The 22,998-nt window shown below is 31.4% G+C and overlaps 1 protein-coding gene across 1 annotated transcript; it reads right to left on the bottom strand.

The window, feature by feature from the left end:
- Positions 1-22,857, bottom strand: LOC143196160 (uncharacterized). Its single transcript, XM_076403786.1, has 10 exons — positions 22,425-22,857; positions 22,208-22,368; positions 21,942-22,037; positions 4,763-5,008; positions 4,572-4,698; positions 1,794-1,944; positions 1,600-1,736; positions 1,407-1,542; positions 875-1,135; positions 1-809 (listed from the first exon to the last, which is right to left on the bottom strand). Exons 1-10 carry the CDS (start codon positions 22,600-22,602, stop codon positions 674-676), a joined length of 1,629 nt encoding a protein of 542 aa, XP_076259901.1. The 5' UTR covers positions 22,603-22,857; the 3' UTR covers positions 1-673.
- Between the last annotated feature and the right edge of the window lie 141 nt (positions 22,858-22,998).

Here is a 22,998-nt window from a genome sequence, read left to right as displayed (position 1 = left end):
TTTTAGTGCCGTATATGTTTATAGTCTTTATTAAATCCTTAACGACTAAAGGAACAAGCAATTATGTACAAAGCCTTATATTTTACTGAATAAAATAAAATCATTCTGATTCAAGTACGTCAACGTTTCATTCAGCAATCAGTCCGTCGTTGGCCCAAACTATCTCAGTTCAGACTCATTCATTTCCTATCAGAAAACCATTTGGCAATAATTGGTGAATGAATTCTGCTACTGCGATGCGGGAGAACGCCAGAGAACACTAGATCTGTTATCGATGTATTTTAATCATTAATAATACTGTTTCTTTTTTTCTTCTAGAATGAGAACAGCCTAAGGCTAGCAACTAGAACTTCTACGAGAGTAAACTATTCAGCTTGAGCCAAATATCACAAAAATTATTGTTTTTTTTTTCTGCATTTAATTTTTCATTGGAAATGTTTACGGTAAAAGTATTTAAAAAATATGTACTGGATATATTATTTTGCATCTTTCTGCCACGTGTATCACCTAACAATGGATTATTGGAAATTATTCGAGATTACTACCTTTTTTAACAAATATTTACAACAAAACTTAACGATTCTATGAAACAAACACAACATTAGACATCACGCGATGTCTAAGGATAAAATAAAATAAAACAAGGGAAAAATGATCAACAAAGGAGACGCTCTTAAAGGTTCGTCTGGACGCCTTCTGGAGCTTGGGCCCCGGTTACGTTTGCGCTGATAGTTGTGACGTGATCGCCGATTTGCAGTGCCGCAACTTTAGCACGCTGATACGCGCTAAGAGTGTTTTGTCCAAGAAACCTGCAACAGTTGAACAAAAAATATGACGCATTGAGCATTGAGTGCATTTTATCAGCATTTCTTACCTTATACAGACATAAATAACAATTAGAGCGACACTAGCAGCTGCCATGCGAATATAAGAATTCTGGTAAAGTTGGATGACGATCCAAGCACAAGCAACGGTGACACAAATGCAGGTGACAATGACTGCAGTACTGCCCCAGTGACGGGCGGTAAAAGCTCGGTCCCATTTCAGTTCATTATTCTGACAGATCTGGTACTCATACTTGCAAACTTTACAATGCAATGGTTCATTGGAGCTAGAACCGCTCTCCATCAACCATCTGAAAAAATAGAAATATTTTCATTTTGCTAATTATATATGTTGATGTTATGCCACTTATGCCAAGTTTAAATAGCTTGTATACAATGAATGAATTGACAGATTGAAGTAACATTTTGCCTATGTTATCAGAAAGATGAACCAATAAAACATTCAACAACCTAGTATTTCACGCAATATGAATATTATATTAAATATAACATTAAGTAGTAATAGCGGTTTTCTTTAAATTTTATTAAGCAAATAAAAAGCTAATAGAAATATATAAATACCTTCGAAGACACTCATGATGTACACTAGAAACATCACCAGTACAATCACATGGTTGAATGAGAGGCTCATTTTTATCTCCATCATAACAAATCCAACACTCACGCTTATCCAGGAAAGCTTCGTCATCTCCGGTCCCTTCCAATAAAAAGACCCAATAAAAACCATGTTTCATAATGAAATTAATTATACTACCTGTTGCTGGCTTGCCATCTACTTGAGACAGCTCTGTGTCCAGACCCTTCGGTGAATCGAATTTGGCAAGAAGCTTCCTGGGGTTGAGGATCCATAACTCTGACGGTTGCATACAGTTCCAAAGCACGGCAGGAAACCTGTGAAAAAGAGTATGATAGAACGATCAACAAAAAAATTCATTGGTCTACACTCACCATATAGCCACTCCAATCTCTACAACTCTGAAGACAACGTCGTGTAGGTTTCTGGAGTTTATTGGCACCTTGCCCTTCCAGAATTCGCTGAGCGTTTCGGAGAACAGGAACCCAGCGATCACGATCAACATCAAAGCTTGACTGAGCAGACCTGAAAAGATTTTTAAGTAGATGTTAAGCATTGTACTGTTAAGCTACATTCAATATTATCCTTTAATAAAATTGCTTTAGCAATAAGGAACCAGATAGAAGTTCAAAACACATACAATGTCTCAGAGAATTACTAATGTTTCTATTTCCATTACCACTTACTACATATAATAAACAATAATGAAAAATCCTCCTTTTTTATATTTTCACATGTGTTTATATCATTCTGAATTTGTACTAACAAGTCACGATTGATTCCTTGTACGCTTCTATATTTCTAATATTTGAAACTACCATTGTATAATAATGACACTAAACCAGATAATAACTAATAGAAAATATAAATCAATACATGCTGCTGATCCAACCACCTCCACGCCTTTGATATCAACTAGAACTGTACCGGAATGAAAACTAAAATTTTGATATTTTTTGCTGAACTATAACACGAGACTCAACAGGATTTTATTTGTAAAGTATACAGAATTAGAGTTCTAGTTTGTTACTTGTACAAGAACCGTATTTGATAAATTTATATAAGTCGTTAGATTTGGTGGTTCTTTACTTTCCAATGTAAACGTACAATATTACATGACCTTTTTATATTATTGTTATTTGAGATGTTTTAGTTTATATTGAATTTGTTGAGGAAAAATTGATAGAAATATAATTTATTAGTTGCCTGAAAACTAATTCGCGTTTTTTAATTTTATTTCGCTGAACTAAAATAATATACAGCATTATTTCAATTTTTGCTTATGTTTTCTTGCAATAGGCTAGAGGGCTGTTTTTGAAAAATTATTGTGTAACAATTCTACGTAATTGCTTTACCCGGAATAAAATTTCTACAAAAAAAATGGATTTGAAAGAAAAATTGATGTAATTGACGTTGATAAAATTCTAATCTTTTTAATCACCAAATAATATGGAAAGTTATATTTAATATAATGTGGTAGATTTAGTCGTACAACTAGGCCTGAAATCGATATATTTTTCTAAGATTAGTATGTCAAGCAGACAGAAAAAATGAGCTTATAACTGAATTACGACCCGCAATTAGTAAAAATACAAAGATTAATTAAAAATATTAAATAAATTTAAGCCTTCAATGAAAATCAATCAAATCCCATCGTAGATTACAAAACATTAAATAATTCGATGAATTATATTTCACTAGGTTAAGGGATAACTGATACATGTTTGATTGAAAAATGTAATTTTATCGTTTTTACAACCTGGTATATGTGTGTTATAGCAAAGTATCAAATATTTCGTACAATACTTAAAGTAAAAGAAGCTAAACAGAAATGTAGTTCAGGAATTTATAGAACTTAATATGTTAATTGCTTAATATGTCTAAACACAGATTTTGTACTTGCTGTAAGATGAAGTATTATAGTTGCACATAAGTTTATAAGGCTATTATTAAAATAAACTTCAGAATTACAATTTGTTTTTTTTTTCAAGTGTTATACCGATAGTATTTTTACTTAATGTTCAATCACACTTCATGGTTAGTGGTTCTAGAACACCGACTTCAATTTTATCGTTCATATATATAATTCTATTATTCAAGTTTTAGTATTCTGTATTTATTTATGCGTTATTTGCCTACATAAATCCCATTTCAATCTTTTCTTCGCGTTGGTAGTACAAAACATATTTTTTCACTGTAAAATATAAGATAAATAATCCAAATAAAATTAAAGCGCACGTCAATGTTTCGTAGTGCTTCTAATTGGTGTTTGATTTAACATGGAGAATTTTGAAATTTTGTATTTTTATTTCTGGTAAAATGTTAATAACCCCACTTTTAATTTTAAAATAAATGTCTTTTTAATTATTCATCTGTAGTATATTATTATTTTATAATTCAATATTGTTGATTCTTTATTACAATCACCTAGCCGATTGTTGATTTGTCTACAACGCTTCTCCAAATAATAAGACTCACTGAGAGAGAAAAAATATAAATCTGACTAGGCTTCTGTAGATAAAAGAAAAAAATTAAGAGCCAAACATAATAAAACATCCTCTAAAGTATATGTTGTAAATTTTGGACTCAAGAAAAATGTATGCAATAGTGGAAATTGGCATTTTTTCCTTTATTTATTTCCTTTTATTTATTATGGTGGGAGAATATAACTCATTTTATTTATCTTTATTAATATCAATTAATTAAATTATTTTTATTAATGCCCGTTATTAATGTTTGACTTTTAACCACTAACCAAATTGACGAAAAAACATTTATTAAAAGTATTCTTTGAAATTAATTATGTTACGGTTCTAATTATTAATTAGCAAGTTCTAAAAGTTAATTAACCAAAAAAACATTGATTAACCCATATATTTCGTGTTTTATTTCCCAAAAGTCTTATAATGTGCCATATTATCCGGAACACCACTTTATAGGTTGCTATATAATAATGTGGTATTGATTATAGAGGCCTAATTATTACTTGAATATTTCCTCTTCCACTTGAGAGACAGTTTTAAAAACCTTTCCATGAGAGTTAAAGATTATATAGTATGTTTTGAAAGCATCAAGTATGAATAAAAACTGTTCAGTCTATTTATCTTTTTATATACAAATGTTAATAGTGTTTATTTATATGTATAACTTACCAATGCGTGATTGGTGCAGTTGGGACGAATTTATTTTCGGCCTAAGATCTGTTTCAGACCGTAGTGGTTCGGATTCCTGCGTGGCGTTGGCTAGTTGAAGAGGTTTAGTGACGAAACCACCTCTAACCTGTAACAAACACCGTTTGTATGTTGTCGTTTGTAAAAAGAAAGCCGTAATAATGATATCTTACCTTAAAATAGACCTCTACGCCATAAATAAGGAAGAAAATCACAACGATGAACATCAAAACAGCGTAACATCCATTGAACAGGTGACTGTAGAAGCCGGGATCGTTGGCGGGCGGTTCGGCGATCTGGGTAACGACGAATTCGGCGAACAGCAACCCGTACGAGATGATATTGAAGGTGACGAAGCCGAGGAACGACTTGGAGATGAACTGGGGTTTGTCGTAGTGGATGCCTTGTAAATGGAAGACCTGCGAAAGACGAGAGTACGTCAATCATCAAAATTCTATCAAAACGTCCGAATTGATTTATGCATCTGATCGATGAAGAGGACGTGTGAGATGGTTGTTAAGTAGATCCCGTTTTCGCCTACGAGGAATTTTTAAATACAAAATTACGGTCACTGCGTCATGATTACAATCTGATAATTTTCGGTTTTGGGTTTTTTGTAAATTCTAATAACGATCAGATACTGCGTTATTCTTTTGTGCGCATTTTGTTTTTTGTCTCCTGGACATTAAGTAATCCATACTAGGTCTATAAATTAGTTTTAAAAGATTTATTTCAAATTTATCGATACAATGTATTTTATTTATTATTGTCTCGCTAGCCACTACTTTTTCCACTATTTCAAGTAATATAATCTTCATAAATATCGTCACAACTCATATGTCAGAACAAATAGTAATCAAAAGGAACAAGGTATGAAAAATACGGCTGGTGAAGTAGCAATTCCCATTTTAATGTTTCCGAGTATCTTTTCACCGGTTTTGCAACATCTAATCGAGCGTCGTCATACTGAAGAATAATATTCTTGTGTTTTTGCTTATATTCGCGTATGTATTCCGCCCAAACTCATCAATTATAGTCGACAACGATTCAATTGATGGTTTCATCGAGTAATGCACCCAAATCTTCGTTTTCATTTTTTTTTCGGTGGCCAACACCCCTAATTCAGCGCATTGGTATTAAGTATTTTGAAATAATGTTAGTGAATCGTAATGCACTTGTCAAACAAACAAATATGCATTATAATAACGATGTGGGTAGAATGAAATCTGTACTATCGTGTGGTGTGATTAATGGACAGCTATTGTCACTAAGTTAAACCAATAAGGATATAATTAATTTAAAAGCTGATTAATATTGATATCAAAAACAATTTGTATTTTTGAGAGACAAATGCAATACAAAAGTTATCGGCCAAAATAGATCATAACAGATCACCTTGACCACTGTAACTTTAATACGAATTTTTATATTTCTCAGAATTCTGTATATGATTCGTCCAAGTTTCAGTCAAAACAATTAACAAACGTGAAAATAAGATAATTTACAATAATTTCGTAGTTTGTCTACAATATGTTTTATAAACTTGCATATCACTAGTGTTCTAATTTTGCGCAAATTATAGTCAATAAAAATGACGTTCATCCTTATCAGTGCAGGGGCACCGGTAAAAATAAAATAAAATATTTTAAAATTTTGTTGATTAGATTTAGTACAATATTAAGTTTACTACATAGATTTTTAGTAGAGTTTAATTAACTTTATTTAATAAGCATTCTTTCGTGCAAAAAATACCGGAAATGGATTTTTGGTAAAAATGAATTTATCCAAACCTTTCGTGTTCTAGAAAATATGTTAATATAATTTAAAAAATCTAATATTTAATTTTGAAATAAAGTTATGCTATTAGTTTTTGACCAATTATATCTGATATATGGCCTGAACAACTATAGATCACAGTACAAGTGAGCAATATCATACTATGCATTTTAAAAGATCCGATAGTTCCTGCTGAATTCCTGATTACTCTCAGTCCAAATTATATAATTATGCTTGTTTGTATGGCTTAAAATCGCAAATAAAAAAGGATGAAACAGATCCTTTGTATCCAGAAAGAAATATTATTTTAAGGCAATGTTATGTATTTTAGTGGATAAGAATAGTGAGGTTTGTCAGGTGTGTCGGTAATTACTTTCCGGTTTTTGTAACAGATTTCACTAGCCATGAGTATGCAATATTATGCTTGATGTCTGTCAAAACTTTATAAGTTGTGTAAAAGATTTATAATTTTTTTAAATGTCAAGTTTTGTGTTTGGAAACGTCCATTTGTGGCACGCTAGGCAGTCATCGTTTGCTGGTAAAAAGTTGCGGTGAGAGCATGCTCCAACCATGACAATCTGAAACTTGATGATGTGGAATTGCAGGAGTTATTAGATCCAACACAAACTTAAAAATAATTGTCAGAAAAGTGAAACGAAAAGATTATTATGGAAAATTATTATTATGAAAAAACGGAAAAAAATCATAGTTATCACATAACCAAGCTAGCCCAAATCCAGTTGTGCCCTGTCCCTGGTGAAATCAGCTTGATGTCGTAAATTCTGAACTATTGAAATCTTGACAAACAGTTAATATTGGCCGCTACCGACAAAAAACGTCCATAATACTCCCCTGTGTTTTGTGCAGCAAAAATGTGTTGAAATCACTGTGATGAGATGTTATATGGCATACGCCATACTCTGCAAACTCGGTTCCATCATTTTTTCGCATAGATGTTGCTTGCAGAGCAGCACTTATAAAAATATGTATGCATACATCACTACATAGTATAAAACAAAGTCACCTTTTCTGTCCCTATATCCCTATGTGCGCTTAAATCTTTAAAACTACGCAACGGATTTTGATGCGGTTTTTTTCAATAGATAGAGTGATCAAGAGGAAGGTTTATATGTATAATACATGCATAATATACTAAGGCAACATTGCTAATTTTAGAGGTTTCTAACGTGATGTCGTAAATTAACCTATTTTTTTAGGCTTATTTAGCAATTAGCAAAAACGCTGCCTAACACTACGAGTTAGATCAAATTAATGTACTACAGTATTGTACACCATAAAAAGGTCTACAAAAAAGTCCGCGATGGTATATGTTTATCTTTTAGGGATAACCCACATTAACCATTTTTATTGTTTACTTTTTACGTGAGAAAATGGCTTATTTACGAAGCTATTTTAAGCAATACGGCATTAATCCTTATCGAATTAAGTACCTTAAATACAGTGTGCAATTAATATAGATCAATATGGTTCCTTACAGCATGTAAATTAAACAAATATTTTCGGAGATATTACAAATTTAAAATTTGCGTTTAAAAATGTGTAATGTAATAAAAATTGTATGAATTTAGATATTCCAAAGATAGCAGGAAATCTTCATAGTAAGTATAGGGGAAGAGGAATTGTTTTACTCCAAATTTAATGCGTGCAGGCCAAGGGCAGTAATGAATGAACCAAAAATACTGGATCGATTTTAATCATGTTTTCATTGAGTGACATAGGCATATATATTTTATGCCCGTGCAAAGTCGGAGCGGGCCGCTATGTTTTTATATACAACGTTCATATTTTTTCTGTAGTGTATTTAATTTAGTATCAGCATTGCACCCGTGCGAAGCCGGGGCGGGTCGCTAGTTACATATAAATTACATAAGAGATGGGAAAAATGTGTAGAATTAAATGGACAATATTTGGAATGAATATATTTAGATTATCCATTGTAAATAACGTGTTTTCTTTAGAGAAAAAAAACCGGAAATAAATTACCGACGCACCTGATACTATTGCTGGCAATATTGCTGCAAACGACAATTAATGCATTTGGATATTTGACAATAAAAAAAATTGAAATAAATAATAACCGAACAAATTTAAAATCTAAGCAATTTTTATTTTATTTTTTTTAATTTAGCAAAGGATTTAAACTGGACGAATTAATATATCATCAGCAAATATAAATAAATATTTGCCGTGTAATACGTCGACAAATTTGAATTCGCAACATGAAAACATAGAAAAACAAACTTATCGTTTGAGGGTTGATAATTACAACATCAATTTAGCCTCATTAACGAAATTATTCATTACATTAAGTATTGAAACAAATGATAGTTTAACGATATTCTCGATTAAATAAAAAAGAAACAAACTGACAAAAAAGATTAATTAATTTGCTTTGACCAAGTTTATCGATAACATAACTACACATTTTTGATTTTCCCCTTCACAAATCAATCACTTTATAACATATTTAAAATTAAACACTAATTATTCACCACTAAAAAAAATACTCACGATAATCTTGTCAGCGGGAACACTGGTTTGAAATTAAACAAATCAAGAATGATCTGAAAACATCGCAGTTATCAACATAAGCTTGTCGAGTATGTCATTGACCAAATGAAAAAACAACAAACAGATTACATGAACTGATAACGTTAGCAAAACAAAAACAATGCGTAATATTATATTACGTCTATAATAATGCATTAGATGTATTATAATGTTATAATAAATTATACTCAATAACATTTTTATATTTTGCTAAGACTAAAACTTTGTTATATGGCAAAGCCAAAATAAAAAAAAAAACACACAGTTGATGCGGCAACATCGCGACGTTCTGACGTCATAAATTTAGATGACGTATATTCACAGCAACTTTGGATAGACTATATATTTTATTAAAACGAATTTACTAAAACTAAATATAGTTTGTAAACAAAAGATAAGGTTTGCAAAATCAAAGCATCATATAAAATTTTATTTTAAATAATTTCTACTAAAAATAGCTATTGTTTATAATGAGAAAATAAATTTAATATGAATTAAAACATCATTCTCATATATTATTTGAAATAATTTCTATTATCTATTGGTGAAAATGCGAACTATCAATAATTTAAAAGTGATGATTTTAACGTTGATGATTTTAACGTCAATAACAAAGCACGGCCTCGAGATCCAAAAAAGTCCGAAAACATTGAAATATTACTGTGCATATAGTGGGATTAGTAGAATGAAACTATTACTGAAAATGTCTACAGACGTCAATTGAATAAACTGAATGACGTATTGCTATAAAAAATATTCAAACATTGAAGAAAAGGCGCAAAATCATCCTCTTATATCACAATTCTTGATCATATGTTTCGTTGCTTTTTAAAGTTAAAAAATGATCAAAGAATATGCAAATACCTAATAATACGAATTAAAACGCGTACTATAAGTGGCCTGAAAACTAAAAATCATTTTTCTGACAACAAATTGATTCCACGGTGAAAAGTTAAACATCTTGTACAATCTCAGTTAATTCAGTTACAGCAAGAAGGAATACTGTGTGGTGGTAAATATGATTTATGACTTAGAACATGTCTGACCAATTTTACTATGCAGATCAGTCAGATCATCAAATCATATATTTCTAATTGCCATTTCAGAATAATATGCGAATGTCATTTCTGTATAGAGTCACTCGTGTATACTAGTGATATCCCTAATTTTTAAGGAGTAACAATGGCCACCTTCGCTGTCTCGCACAAGTACCAATCTTGAGACAATAAACAGAGATGTTAATCACATTACTGAGCAGCCTAAGTCATGGCGATTTCGCATACAAAAAATAAACTACCTGTGAATTGCACATCTAAATACTTGAACATTATACTGGCCGACAAACTCAAGTAGAAAAAGAAGCAAGCAAGTTAAAAGAATCTGGATTATTAAAAGAAGTGCCACGAAATCACCACTCGACAATCGACCGAGTGCACAGATTAACAGCGGTTGTTGAAAAGACATTCGAAGAAAAGAAATACTGCCCTGTAATATTCCCGGACGTCTCACAATCTTTTGATCGGGTATGGCATTTAGGATTAATCCACAAACTGAACAAATTGCTACCGCGGAATTACTGTCGAGTGCTGGAATCACATAATTTGAAAAGAAAATTTAGAGTCTCGCATGAAGGAGCATTCTCAACACTTAAACCTATTTCGACTGGAGTTCCACATGGCGGTGTCTTAGGACCACTCCTATATCTATTCTATACTGCTGATATCCCAACAACAAAAGAAACAGCACTTGGAACATTTGCCGACGACACAAATATCATGGAAAAAGATGCACCTCTGCCTAAGGCTGTATAAAAAGTACAAGTAGCGGTCAACAAGATCTACAAATGGACCAGAGACTGGAAAATACAGCTTAATAGCTCCAAATCTGTCCATGTTAATTTTGCGTTGCAGCGAAATGACAAAAACCTAATTATATCACTTGACGGATGCCCGATTCCTCAAGCAGAATCAGCTAAATACCTCGGAATACATCTCAATAGAAGCATCATGTTCAGACAAAAAGCAGAGAATATTAGACTGAAAATCAAGCAACTGTACAAGTTAGTCCGAAGATAAAGCCAATTTTAACCTATGGAGTGCAAATATGGGGTTGCACTAAACCATCAAACCAATTAGATCACGCATCAAGAAGATTGCGTGATCGCCAAAACGTCAAAAAACTACAACTGCTTAACAACAGTCGACTTGGAACTGGAAAACCTTTTGATAATATTAATTATCAATTTGTTAAATGTTTAAGCGAATTAAAACAATGTGCAGTACATCAATTATACTCCCATCCATCAAATGTTATTAAATGTTATTAAGTCATCAAAAATTATAAAATAGTTATAGTACATAACCAGTTGTGTACATAACATACGTGCCATGTACTGTTTTAAATCCACGAAATTCGTAAAATGATTAGTACAGTTGATAATAGTAAATCGTCTCTATCATAATATTATATTTTTTGGATATGATATATACATTTTTTTAACAATAACCCCAAATACCAAGTTACATTAGTTAAATCATTTGGAGAAGACATTATAACTAAAGTTAGAGCGCGACTTTGATACCATCAATTAATTATAGGTTGCTACGAAAACATAGAAGTTTGTTCCAAGGATTTAGTAAGACATTATCGGTAATAAGATGTTTAAGCGCTATAAATTTTATTAAAAAAAATGCACTTCAGACTACTAAAATTGAAAACGACAAGCTGAAAACTTAATAAAATGCAAACTGATATTAGAGATCAAAACTTGAATGAAAAATAATATTTAATTGCGATTTCAATGTTTGCTATAATTTTTATAAAAAATAAATAAAACGATCAAAAATAGATTTAATTCGAAATTGACCAATATATAACATAAGAAAGACAAAAACATGAATAAACAAGCATCAACACGCAAAATAACAATAATACGAATAATGATAATCAATTTGAAGGACATAATATCCATAGAGTAATAGAGATGCAACTCAATAGGGGACTCGGCGCAAAGTTTTGCTTTGTCCAACATCCAGAGGTCGCATAATTGGCCATTCAAGTGATTTAATTGGTTAATTTAAATTTCCATTATAGGCACCTGTAAGAAAAATATTTTACTGTGAAGACATTTGATTGGCTCATTAGTAATGCTTGGCACATGACAGCCTTGAGGTTATGTTTGGAGTTTATTGCAAATATGAGGAGCATTGAAATAATTTCTTTATTTCTAAAACAGTTTTCTTTGATTAAACCATTCTCTCACAGCACTAAAAGACAAGGTTATAATTTATTGATTCGGATACATGTAAATCAAGCAGTTTATTTAAAGCATTTTAAGTAAACTATTGTTCTAAAGCTGTTCAATATGTCTATAGAAAAACTGTGGAACTATGTGGTGCACGTATCCATGATATATTAAAGGAAATAGATCAACAGCAGTCATAAAAATCGTACGACTTATTGAGGTAAATTTAAAAACATGTGGTACATCACTGAAGAACCTGTACTTTATGGTTGTCTTACGAGGTGTGACAGAATGCAGTTAACGATCAGCTTTATGTTCAAGATTAAATCCCATCTACGAGATTTCTTCCAACATTCCATTCAAACTTCGAATCACAGCATTACAAATCCCCGCTCAGAGACCATAAGAGATCTTAAAAATTAGAATAAAAAAACAAACTTTCAGTACTAATATATTATAATTAATATAATTAATTAGAATACTTTTAAAATGTCTGATTTGCGGTATTTTTAATTAAATATTATTAACAAAAATAAAACAAAAATATTTGATTTCAGAAACAAACTAAATATATTCCAACGTTATGGCATGTGAAAAAATTGTGTTGCTATACACACCATATGTTATAATAGATAATAAATAAACTTATTAAGACATTATACAAATATTATTATGTAAACATTTTTTAAATTAAACTTTTTTTATTCAAATATCTGACTTACCAATTAATTTTGTCGAAAATATATTGCATACAACAAACAGGTTCAATACTCGCTTTTGTCTTTAACAGTTATTTTATAATCCAACCACACTACTTGCACCAATTCCACCAACTTATTAACGAGAAACAACACGATCACTGGATTGATTGTTTTAAAATGTATTTCAATACAGAAAAAAAATTATCAGAAGGATAAAATTGTGTCAAGTATGGTTAATAACATCAAATCATAAATAATAGCAAAACGTAAATAAGCGTACATTATTACAAAAAAACTTTGATATGCAATTATCACTAAGATATTCGGTACACTAAGTACACTGAAACTCACCAACCAAGCTAGCTGGTACTTACGCACAACAGACTTGTGATCCTTAGAAAAATCACCTGTAAACTAAATCGCACAGCGGATCTGATTATTGATAAAATTATATATTTAATCAATATAAAATCTACAAGTCATATTAAGAACGCCAGACAAGGTGACGTCAAATAAGATGATGACAATAATACGTTATAAATACGTATTTCCCAGTTACGACCTTTTGTCATATTTTTGCGGCCATTTATTGAATTAAAAAAGTATAAATCATAAATGAACAGAGGTTGAACTAAATCTCTTAATACTACTCGAAAATCCTTGGTATCGCCTTTCAATTTTCACTATAACAAGTCAATTGAAAAGTCATCGGCCTACCACAAATAAAAAACACATTTTTTTGGCAAAATCAGTTTTTTTATTCAACATAATTCCCTTCAAGGATGATGCACTGATTATAGCGACCCCCTAACTTTTCGATGTCATTTTTGTATTACGATTTGTCCTTTGCTTCAAAATAGGCCCCAGTTTTGTCGATCACCTCTTCATTTGACGAAAATTTCTTCCAGCGAGCATTCTTTTGAGATCTGAGAACAGGAAATAGTCGCTGGAGGCAGATCTGGAGAATACGGTGTATGAGGAAGCAATTAGAAGACCAATTCATGGATTTTTGTCACGGTGCATTGTCTTGGTGAAGCAGCACTTTCTTTTTAGTCAAATGCGGCCGTTTTCGGCGATTTCGACCTTCAAACGATCCAATAACGCTATGTAATAGTCGCTGTTGAGGATCCTTTGTTTTTCAAGGTAGTTAATGAAAATTATTCCATGTGCATCCCAAAATACAGATGCCATAACCTTGCCACCGACTGTCGATTGAACTTCGGAGTGAAATGATGCAGCCATGTTTCATCCATTGTCACATATCGACGCAAAAACTCGAGTTTATTACGCTTGATCATCTTCAAATACTGCTCCGAATCATCAACTCGTCGTTGTTCTTGGTCAAAAGTGAGCTCGCGCGGCACCCACTTTGCACAGAGCTTTCTCATACCCAAATATTCGTGAATGACATGATGTACACGTTCAGTTGATATCTTTAGAGTGTCTGATATTTCATTCAGTTTCAATTTACGGTAATTCAAAATCATTTTGTGGATTTTTTTAATGTTTTCGTCGGTAACAACCTCTTTTGGACGTCCACTGCGTTCACCGTCTTCTCGGTGCTCATTTCACCACGTCTAAACTTAGTATACCAATCCTTGATGGTTGATCTTCCTCCTGGAGCAGTGTCCGGAGACTCGGAATCAAGCCAAGTTTTTGCTTCAATTGTATATTTCCCTTCAAAAAGCAATATTTTATCAACACGCGAAATTCCTTTTTATCCATTTTTTTACAATAACAAAAGTTGCCTCACTCAAAATGCTAAAACTCACAAACTAATGATCCAACAGCTGTCAAATTTATACACGCATTTTTTGAGGGTTAGGGCTAACTAAAAGACATATGGATTTAATTCTAGTATCGCCATCTATGTGTCAGGCCGGGGACCTTTCAATTGACCTGTAATCTTGATGTAGCCGCTTTCTTTATAGCTCCTTTCGCTGAAGTTTTGTGGAAAAAAAAGGAAATATTTTTTGAGAGGCATTCGAGTCCACTCTTCTGATAATTTTGCAACAAATTGTCGGTTACATGCTTATAATCCGATGATTTGTGGTTACCGAGAAAGTTGTTGGCAACACTTTGAAACTCCTTCATCAGGCGCTAAACAATTTGAAAACTTTGCGTCAGCTTTTAGTTTTCGAATAACCGATCTGAGAAATATTCCTTAATAAATTAAATGCTTTTCTTCCATAACGAAATCGCTTTCGTTGCTCGTCGGTGATGAAAACAGAGTTTTAAGCCATTTTTTGCATTTGTACCTAGACAAATTGGTAATGGAACTGACTGCTACTGATAATACGTAAAAATATTGATACAGTGCTATTTTTTGCATTTATATCGACGACATTCATCGAGCAAAAATAGTAATCATCTACATCATTTTTCTGTCCACTCCATAACGTTGGCCCAGAAAATGAAATTTGTATATTCTCACCAATTGACCACTTATACAGCTTTGTTCTGCACGTGTTACAAAACAATTTCAAACACCAATTACTACAAATACGTATCTTGGTATGTATTTGTCATGATTTTTTCAAATTTACCGGGTATATAACATCCACTGCATCCACAGCACAAAAGCAAGTTCAATATGTTGTTTAATGCAAGATCGTCAGCTAACAGTGCAGTGCTGCCTCTATGCAGGAAATCGAAAACCAGAACCAATATCGACACACGGATTGAAGATCTGAGTTCAGGTCACCAAATGACATTAAGAATCGTTCTCATCTGCTCGGGTCCACTATGTTGATATTTTATTTAAAAACAATCGAGAATCGTTGATAATTACCATATCAAAATTATAGCTCAAGTGATCATAACTTGAATAAAAGTTCGAGATGTTTTAAAAGAGGTCACACACAATTGACGATCATATAAGTTAATTTGAAAAAAATTTGAGATTGTGTGATTTTAAAATGAAGTACCATTGACAAAAAAAGATCGTTAACATAAATAATTTAAGTGCGACTCCATCTCAATCTTTTCACTTTTTTTTTCAATCTCCCTTTTTTCTGTGGTGGTCATGTCCATACTGTTTCTAGTTTTGTCTTATCTGATTTATATTGTGTCTTTTAATTAGCCTTAATGTAATGCATAATTTACACACTTTTTAAAGTCACATAATAATCAGTCAATCCGCGTCAAGACTGTTTCTAGTTTTCGAGATCACAGATGGTGGCAGCACTGCGTTCTTATAACGGCTGTTTGCTGAGGACGTTGCATTAAACATAATATGGACCTTGTATTTGTTAAGTTTGTGGATGTTATAATACATGGGCTGTTCAAAATTGGCTTCATTCATCAACATAATCTCCATCAAGAGCAACACTACGTTTTATAGCAGCTTGTTGTTTCTGATAGAGTGGAGTCCTTATAACACTTTACAAGCCATTGCTTCGCTTGAACGGTATTTTTTCCCATCAAGAGCAGTGTAAAATTAAAACACGAAATTGTTTTTGATCCACTGTTTTGAAAATAACAAAAGTAGTGCCATTCGTAGCACAATAACTCATAAACTTATGAGTAGAATATGAAATTTTAACAGCTTTAGTACTTAAGGTTAGTACTAACTGAAAAAGCGGTGAATGCAATAAAACTGGTATCATCTATGTTTTATGCCCGGAACTTTTCAGCCCGTGTATCATGCTCGGTAAACGAGAGAAAATCATGACAAATGCAATCAAAGATGCGTATTTGCGGAACTTTGCAAAAATAAGCCATACACAGCTGTACAAATGGTCACTTGGTGAAAACGTATACTTTTCATTTTCTAGGCCAACGTTATGTAAAGAACAGAAAAATCATGTCTTCGGCATAAATGGAAAAAATATCATAGTAAAAATATCTTGACGTATCATCAATATTGAATACAATTCCACGTGTGAAGAGTGATCCATTACCAATTTATCCACGTACAAATGCAAACGATTCTTTCACTTTCTTGAACTTTGTCCTCATCACTGGCCAGCAATGAAAGCAATTTAGAAAAAATATAAGAAGGAACATTTGTCGGACCTGGTGAAAAATAACGGCTGACGCAGAGTTTAGAAAATATGTAATGCATGATGAAGCAGTGGCATGGACACCATTTCAGAGTGTTGTTGACAAGTTTCTTTCAACAAGAGTGAAGCTCAAATGTTTTCTGCTTTCACATCTTGATTTTTTCGCACAAAACTAGGACGATACGAGCAACAAGGAAAGAGGGCGCCTACACCAAGACAGCGAAAATCGAAAAGTAATACCAAGTGATGTGATGAGCGATTACTGTTGGACCATAATGCGTGAAATGTGCAGATCCCAATCAGTATAACAGGCTCAGTTCAACCTCTGCTTATTTCTGATGTATGGTTTTTAATTAAATAAATGGCCGTCAGTGGCCAAAAGTAGTAAAATAATGAATTTATTGAATATATCGAAAACTAGAATGAATTTTAAAAACTGATTTGGATGCAGCTCCCCAATTCCCCCTATAAATAGCTTCTTTTGCTCAGGTACAAAACCGTGTATACCTGAATAATTCATTCTTCATCGGAGAAGAACACAATGCTAAAATGAAATAGAACAAACTACCGACTAATGTAAGATTAATGCCGTTAAAGAAGAAGAATCTTGAAATTGGATCACAGCAATGAAAAATAATAATACAAATCAACCTGTATATATAAAAAAAATAAGTACACTTGTATGACGATGACTAACATTTCAGTGCGTTGTAAACTTTAGTTAATAACGAACAATGGCATAATGAAACAAATAAGAGTTATCTTGATCGTATATAGCCTGAGAGTGCAGGTGTACTTGGATTGTCACTTTTTTTATCGAATTGTGAATAAAAACGAGTAAACAAACAGCTACATTGATTAGTTAGCTAGAATATTACTAATTTCCTTGGAGATTCTATTTCGATAAATTGTCGTTAATCAATAGGTTTAATGTCAATACTTTCTAGTCATTGTATCCGAAAATACGAGAGGGGTTATTCCCAAACAAATGCCTATAAAGAAGAGGTTTTAATTAGAAAAAATATTATTAAATTAAATTTTCTTTTATAACTTGTTTGCTTTGGTTGTATAAGAAAGTAAACAGGATTATAAAAAACAATCAAAGCTAAAAATTAGGGATAAATTTTGAAAATTTAAATCTAAATCAAAAATGATTTATGAGTTGAAATAATATGTGAAAGTAAGTTTTGATGCTCAATGACATGATGTAATGCTTTAAGGGTTAACAGTTTACATTAAAAAAATTTTAATATATTCAAAAATTTACTTTTAATATATTCACAAAACTTAATTGTATTACAATTATGCTACTAGTTATCCTATTTAGAATGTCTATAAATATGACTAATACTTAAATAAAATAATCTTGAATTTGTATAATATATTTATTTTTACTGCTTAGATGACATAAAAATTTACTGTTAATATTTACTGACAGCAATTTGTAAGTTTATTTTTGTGGTTTTGAACAAAACTATTTGCCTGAAGAACGAGCTTGATGCTTTATGAACATCGATAGCTCGTAGAAGTACTTAGTAAGTCTGCTGTCGAATCACATCAAAGACTTTTAGAAACTTATGGTGATGTTGCTTTGTCATATCCCAATTATCGATTTTGGTTTCAACAATTTAAACGTGGTGACTTTGATGTTAATTTAAAAGAACGTCTTGAAGAACTAAAAAGTTCAAAAACAATGAATTGCAAGACTTATTTGGTGAAAATCTGGCTGAAAGAATTGAGATAGCTTAGTAGTTGATGAATTAACATAATTATTGTTTTAAAAAAGACAACTATATCGAAGTTGTGAAGGATATACTGTTGCAACTCGAATGTAAGTTCTGCCGGATTGGCTGGCACACGGTTTCAAAATGCTGACCAGTACAAAAATGGATTAATGATTGGATCGCCATCAAACCCACGTCGTTCTTTCGGCACATTATCACCAAGAAGGATGGAAAAGTTATAGAAAATGATGAAAAATATTTTGATTAATATATACTTTACCAATTTTTCTCAATAAACGCATTTCTAAAGCGAAAAAATGATAAAGTAGTAGACATTGTGGATAACTGATGAGCTTGCGTCAAAATTTCCAAAATTTAATACCTTTACAATTACCGGAGTTAACTTTCAAATTAACAAATTAACGAATTTTTTGGATTAACCGTGCCCACCTACGGTTAAAACTAAGGATGACATTGATGATAATCAAACAAGATTACTAATATTACGAAAATAATGACTGGTAACTATTGACGAGAAAATGCCTATTAACGACAACTTGTAAAAATAAGATAACGACCTATTTAAGACCAATATGTAATGTGTTTTGGGAAACTAATCGAGATAATTATTACGTATTTTTATCGGTGATTTGATGATACAGAAAAAATAACACTCAACGTAAAAGTACACTTACACTTTTCGTTATCCTATTAATGTTGATGGAAAAATGGAAGAATTCAGATTCATCTTTTATACATTACATATATATCTGCATACATCTGCATTAATAGGTATACCAAAAAGAATCGAAGTGGATCGAAAGAATATTATGACACAAAATTGGAAACTAAAGTCAAACAAAATCACTATGAGAGATTGCATTAGTTTTAGGTAGATACAAAAGCAAAAACGCGTATAATAACGTACCACACAATAAATCGGATGAAAACGGATTAAATTGGAAGTATCACCACACACACCATATCCTTCAGATGTTGCTCCCTCTGATGATCAGTTGTTTTCATTCCCAACGCATGGCCTGGCTGGCCAGCACTGAAGGTAAAGAATTGACACGATTCAAAAGATGACCGGTACACTGTCCAAAATACAGTGTCATAAAATATATCATATAGTGGCCAGCGATGGGCAATAATTTGAACTTTTCTTCTGTAAATCTTCTGAATCTTCAAAGTAACAGAAAAACGTTTCTTGTTGTACTTTTTTTATATAAGAATTAATAAACATTCCTGATTTCTCAAAGATCACAACCTCTTTCGTTCTTGGTTTCTTGTATTTTCTTTTTTCACAGTATTTTAACTTAAGAAACCATCAGAAACTATTAGGTGCCCAATGAAGTAATTCACATTTTTTAAATATAGTATTTCGAAATTTTAAATTGACATAAGTGAGATGTTCTCTTCGAAATTATTTATATATATTTATTTTGCTTAACGAATAATATCTATTAAATTTTAAGTTGAAAATAGAGTACACAGGTGTCATTATTCACCTGAGAGAATAATAATGCTTTACAAGTTAAAAAGAAAATGGGAAAGAAAATTTAGAAGTACATTTAGAGAAAACGTTATGATTGATAATACGGCTTTATTTTGATTATGACAATTTAAAAGAATTAATGAAGTATATAAAAAGGTAGACAAATTATTTACATCAATTAACCAAAGAAACGACAATAAGATTCACGGAAGTGATATTTTTGATGAATAACTAAAAACTTAAGATTGAAATTTTTAAACATTTTCAAGCTTATAACTGAATGTTATACATGTGAGGTTATTGAGGGATGCACCTCTAATATATACATTTAATAAGATCGAAACACAATTATTAAAATTGTAATACAGGTTGTTTCTTTGTTAAAAATAAATGCAAGTTAAAAAATTTAAAATAAATAAATGTACCATATTTATTTCAGAGTATTATACCATGAGTTGATATCAACAAATCCAGATATATAAAATATATAAAAAACCCATACCCCAAAAAAACGTCCGGGGAATAAAAAGGTACTACCAAGAACAACACTGTAACATAGCGCATGAAACTATGACAATAGAACTAAACTAATAAAGTGTTCAACACTATTTGCGATATAATCTCTTGGCGATGAAAACAAATAACAGAAAATAATTATGGAATAAAGACAAGCATAGTGGGAGACCATACAGAAACCTTAATATGGCGACAATGGGCAATCCGTAAGTGACAACGCGAAAAAAATCAATTTGGGATCGTCGATAATTACCTTGCCACCCGTTTCGTTTAATGTTTATGTGTGTTAACGTACCGCATTTGAATTAATTAATATAAATGTACTGTAATAGTGATCGAAATTGCAATTTAAATCGGCTTGAACGCTATAACAATAAAGCTACATTTTTCGATATAAGACGGAATGTCAAGGGTTAGCGGATTTGAATTTTGAAACAACCATAATGCCGCTGACGTGAACGAATGTTATATGCCGACTATTATTAAAGATAGCATTATTCAATATTTTAATAAATTATAAACCTGAAATGTATAAACAATCTATATCCACCTCGGATCAAAATTTACAAACTGATCCATTTGAACCTTGAAATAATATAAAATTTGTAAAAACAAAAAGTGAGTTTGATGAATGGCCTAATATGTTAAGTTGTTAAATACATAGTTTCATAAAGGAACTAAGAACTCTTGACATAATAAATCATTAAACATTTCATTACATTTTATAGTGCTTCAGTGTTATATGTAAGCAAGCCTAAAAAATGCAATAACTAAATAAAAAAGTGGTAAACTTAATTAATGGCATGGATTACCATGATGTTATAAATGATTTTAAAGTAACTAAAAATTCTATATTATATATATATATATATATATATATATATATATAACAAACAAAACATTTCATGATTTTTTCATGCTACTTTAAAAAAATTTGTCTGAAGATCACTGTTAAATGTAATCAATCATGAAGATAAAACCAGCATAAAAAATAATAAGTTAAAATAATTAATAACAAATTATGAGTATATAATTAATAAATATTTTTTGCCTCCTCATATACTTCAAATCTCCAGAAATCTGTACCATTTTAATATAATGATATTGTTAACCATATTTTCACAACATAAAAATATTATATCATCAGTATTTATAAAATCATCAGCAAAATCTTGATTATAGTAATAAAAAATATCTGATTTTGAAATATGAAATATATGTAAAATATGTGAATACTTCAGATACATATTCACAAAATTAAAAATACCTATCACATCAATTTCACAAGTCGCATGATAAAATTATTAATTGTACTTACCTCTGCCCAAAAGCATACAATCAGAGATGCACTTGACATCAACAGAGGGTAGTAGGAAGATAACAAACTACTTGACCAACCATGCTCAAAAGAATCCTACAAAAATATTTAACCATCAGCAGTTAAATAATTAAAGCATATTTGATTTAATATAATAGCTATTTAAAATATTATCATATAATAAATATGATAACTCATCTGTTCTATTTTTTCTTGTTCAAATAACCACTTACTGAATCCGTATAACAATACAATTATTTACTTACTGGAAATATAAAATATGCTCCTCGAATAAGGCTAGCAAAGCACATCACAAAATAAATCATTTTCTGAGTTGTAATTTTACATGCCCTCAGGAAACTTGGGGTTTTTAATCTCTGATATTCTGACACACAACACATTATAAGTTGAATCGCACAGACAAGGCCTATAAATTACATATATACTGTACTATTGTTCAAATGCAACATTCAGTATTAATACCTATAAAAGAAAACACTCCTCCAATGCCAGCATGATATGGTAAGTTGGGGCCATCACAGACTTCTCCAGTGAAGCGGATATTACACATACACGTGCCATTCCAACATTCACCTCTCCCCGAACAGTCTCTATTACAAGTAGAGCCTATACGAGACATGAACAACAAATGTCGAAACATAACTCAAACTAGCCTAGTCTATCATTAAACAAAGGACGTAATCCTGCTATATATTATATGATTATGTTTGACTGCGACCCCGACCGTATGCCGGAAACGCTCGATGGTGAAAGAAGTATTTTTTTATAAAGATTTGTTCGCGATTTACGAGTCGTCACGTATATATTCTCCAATTATAGATATGGGTTCAAACAACAATAACATCTTTAACATCTGACAACTAACGCCATGTTGACAAATAATTCTCTTGAAGTTAGGTATGATGAAATTTCATATAAAAAAAATCCCTAAATCTTGAACTAATGCATCTTAATATGTAAATTTTCTGTAACAAAATTACTTTTACTCGTACACTATTTACTACATGTCATAGTAAATTAAATACTACTATTTTTA

This window comes from Rhynchophorus ferrugineus, unplaced genomic scaffold (assembly GCF_030347505.1).
Source record: "Rhynchophorus ferrugineus isolate W39M unplaced genomic scaffold, kcgeb_rfMv2 rfM4, whole genome shotgun sequence".
Taxonomy (NCBI): domain Eukaryota; kingdom Metazoa; phylum Arthropoda; class Insecta; order Coleoptera; family Curculionidae; genus Rhynchophorus; species Rhynchophorus ferrugineus.
The sequence above is the reverse complement of the archived record's forward strand: the minus strand, read 5'-3'. Positions and strand labels throughout refer to the sequence as shown.

Coding starts and splice junctions, on each gene's coding strand:
- LOC143196160 (XM_076403786.1), bottom strand. CDS start 22,602: ATGTTTCGACATTTGTTGTTCATGTCTCGTATAGGCTCTACTTGTAAT. Junction 5,009..21,941: donor TTGTATGCTTTTGGGCAGAG/GTAAGTACAATT, acceptor CGTCTTTCGCAG/GTCTTCCATTTACAAGGCAT. Junction 1,136..1,406: donor CATCATGAGTGTCTTCGAAG/GTATTTATATAT, acceptor CTATTTTTTCAG/ATGGTTGATGGAGAGCGGTT.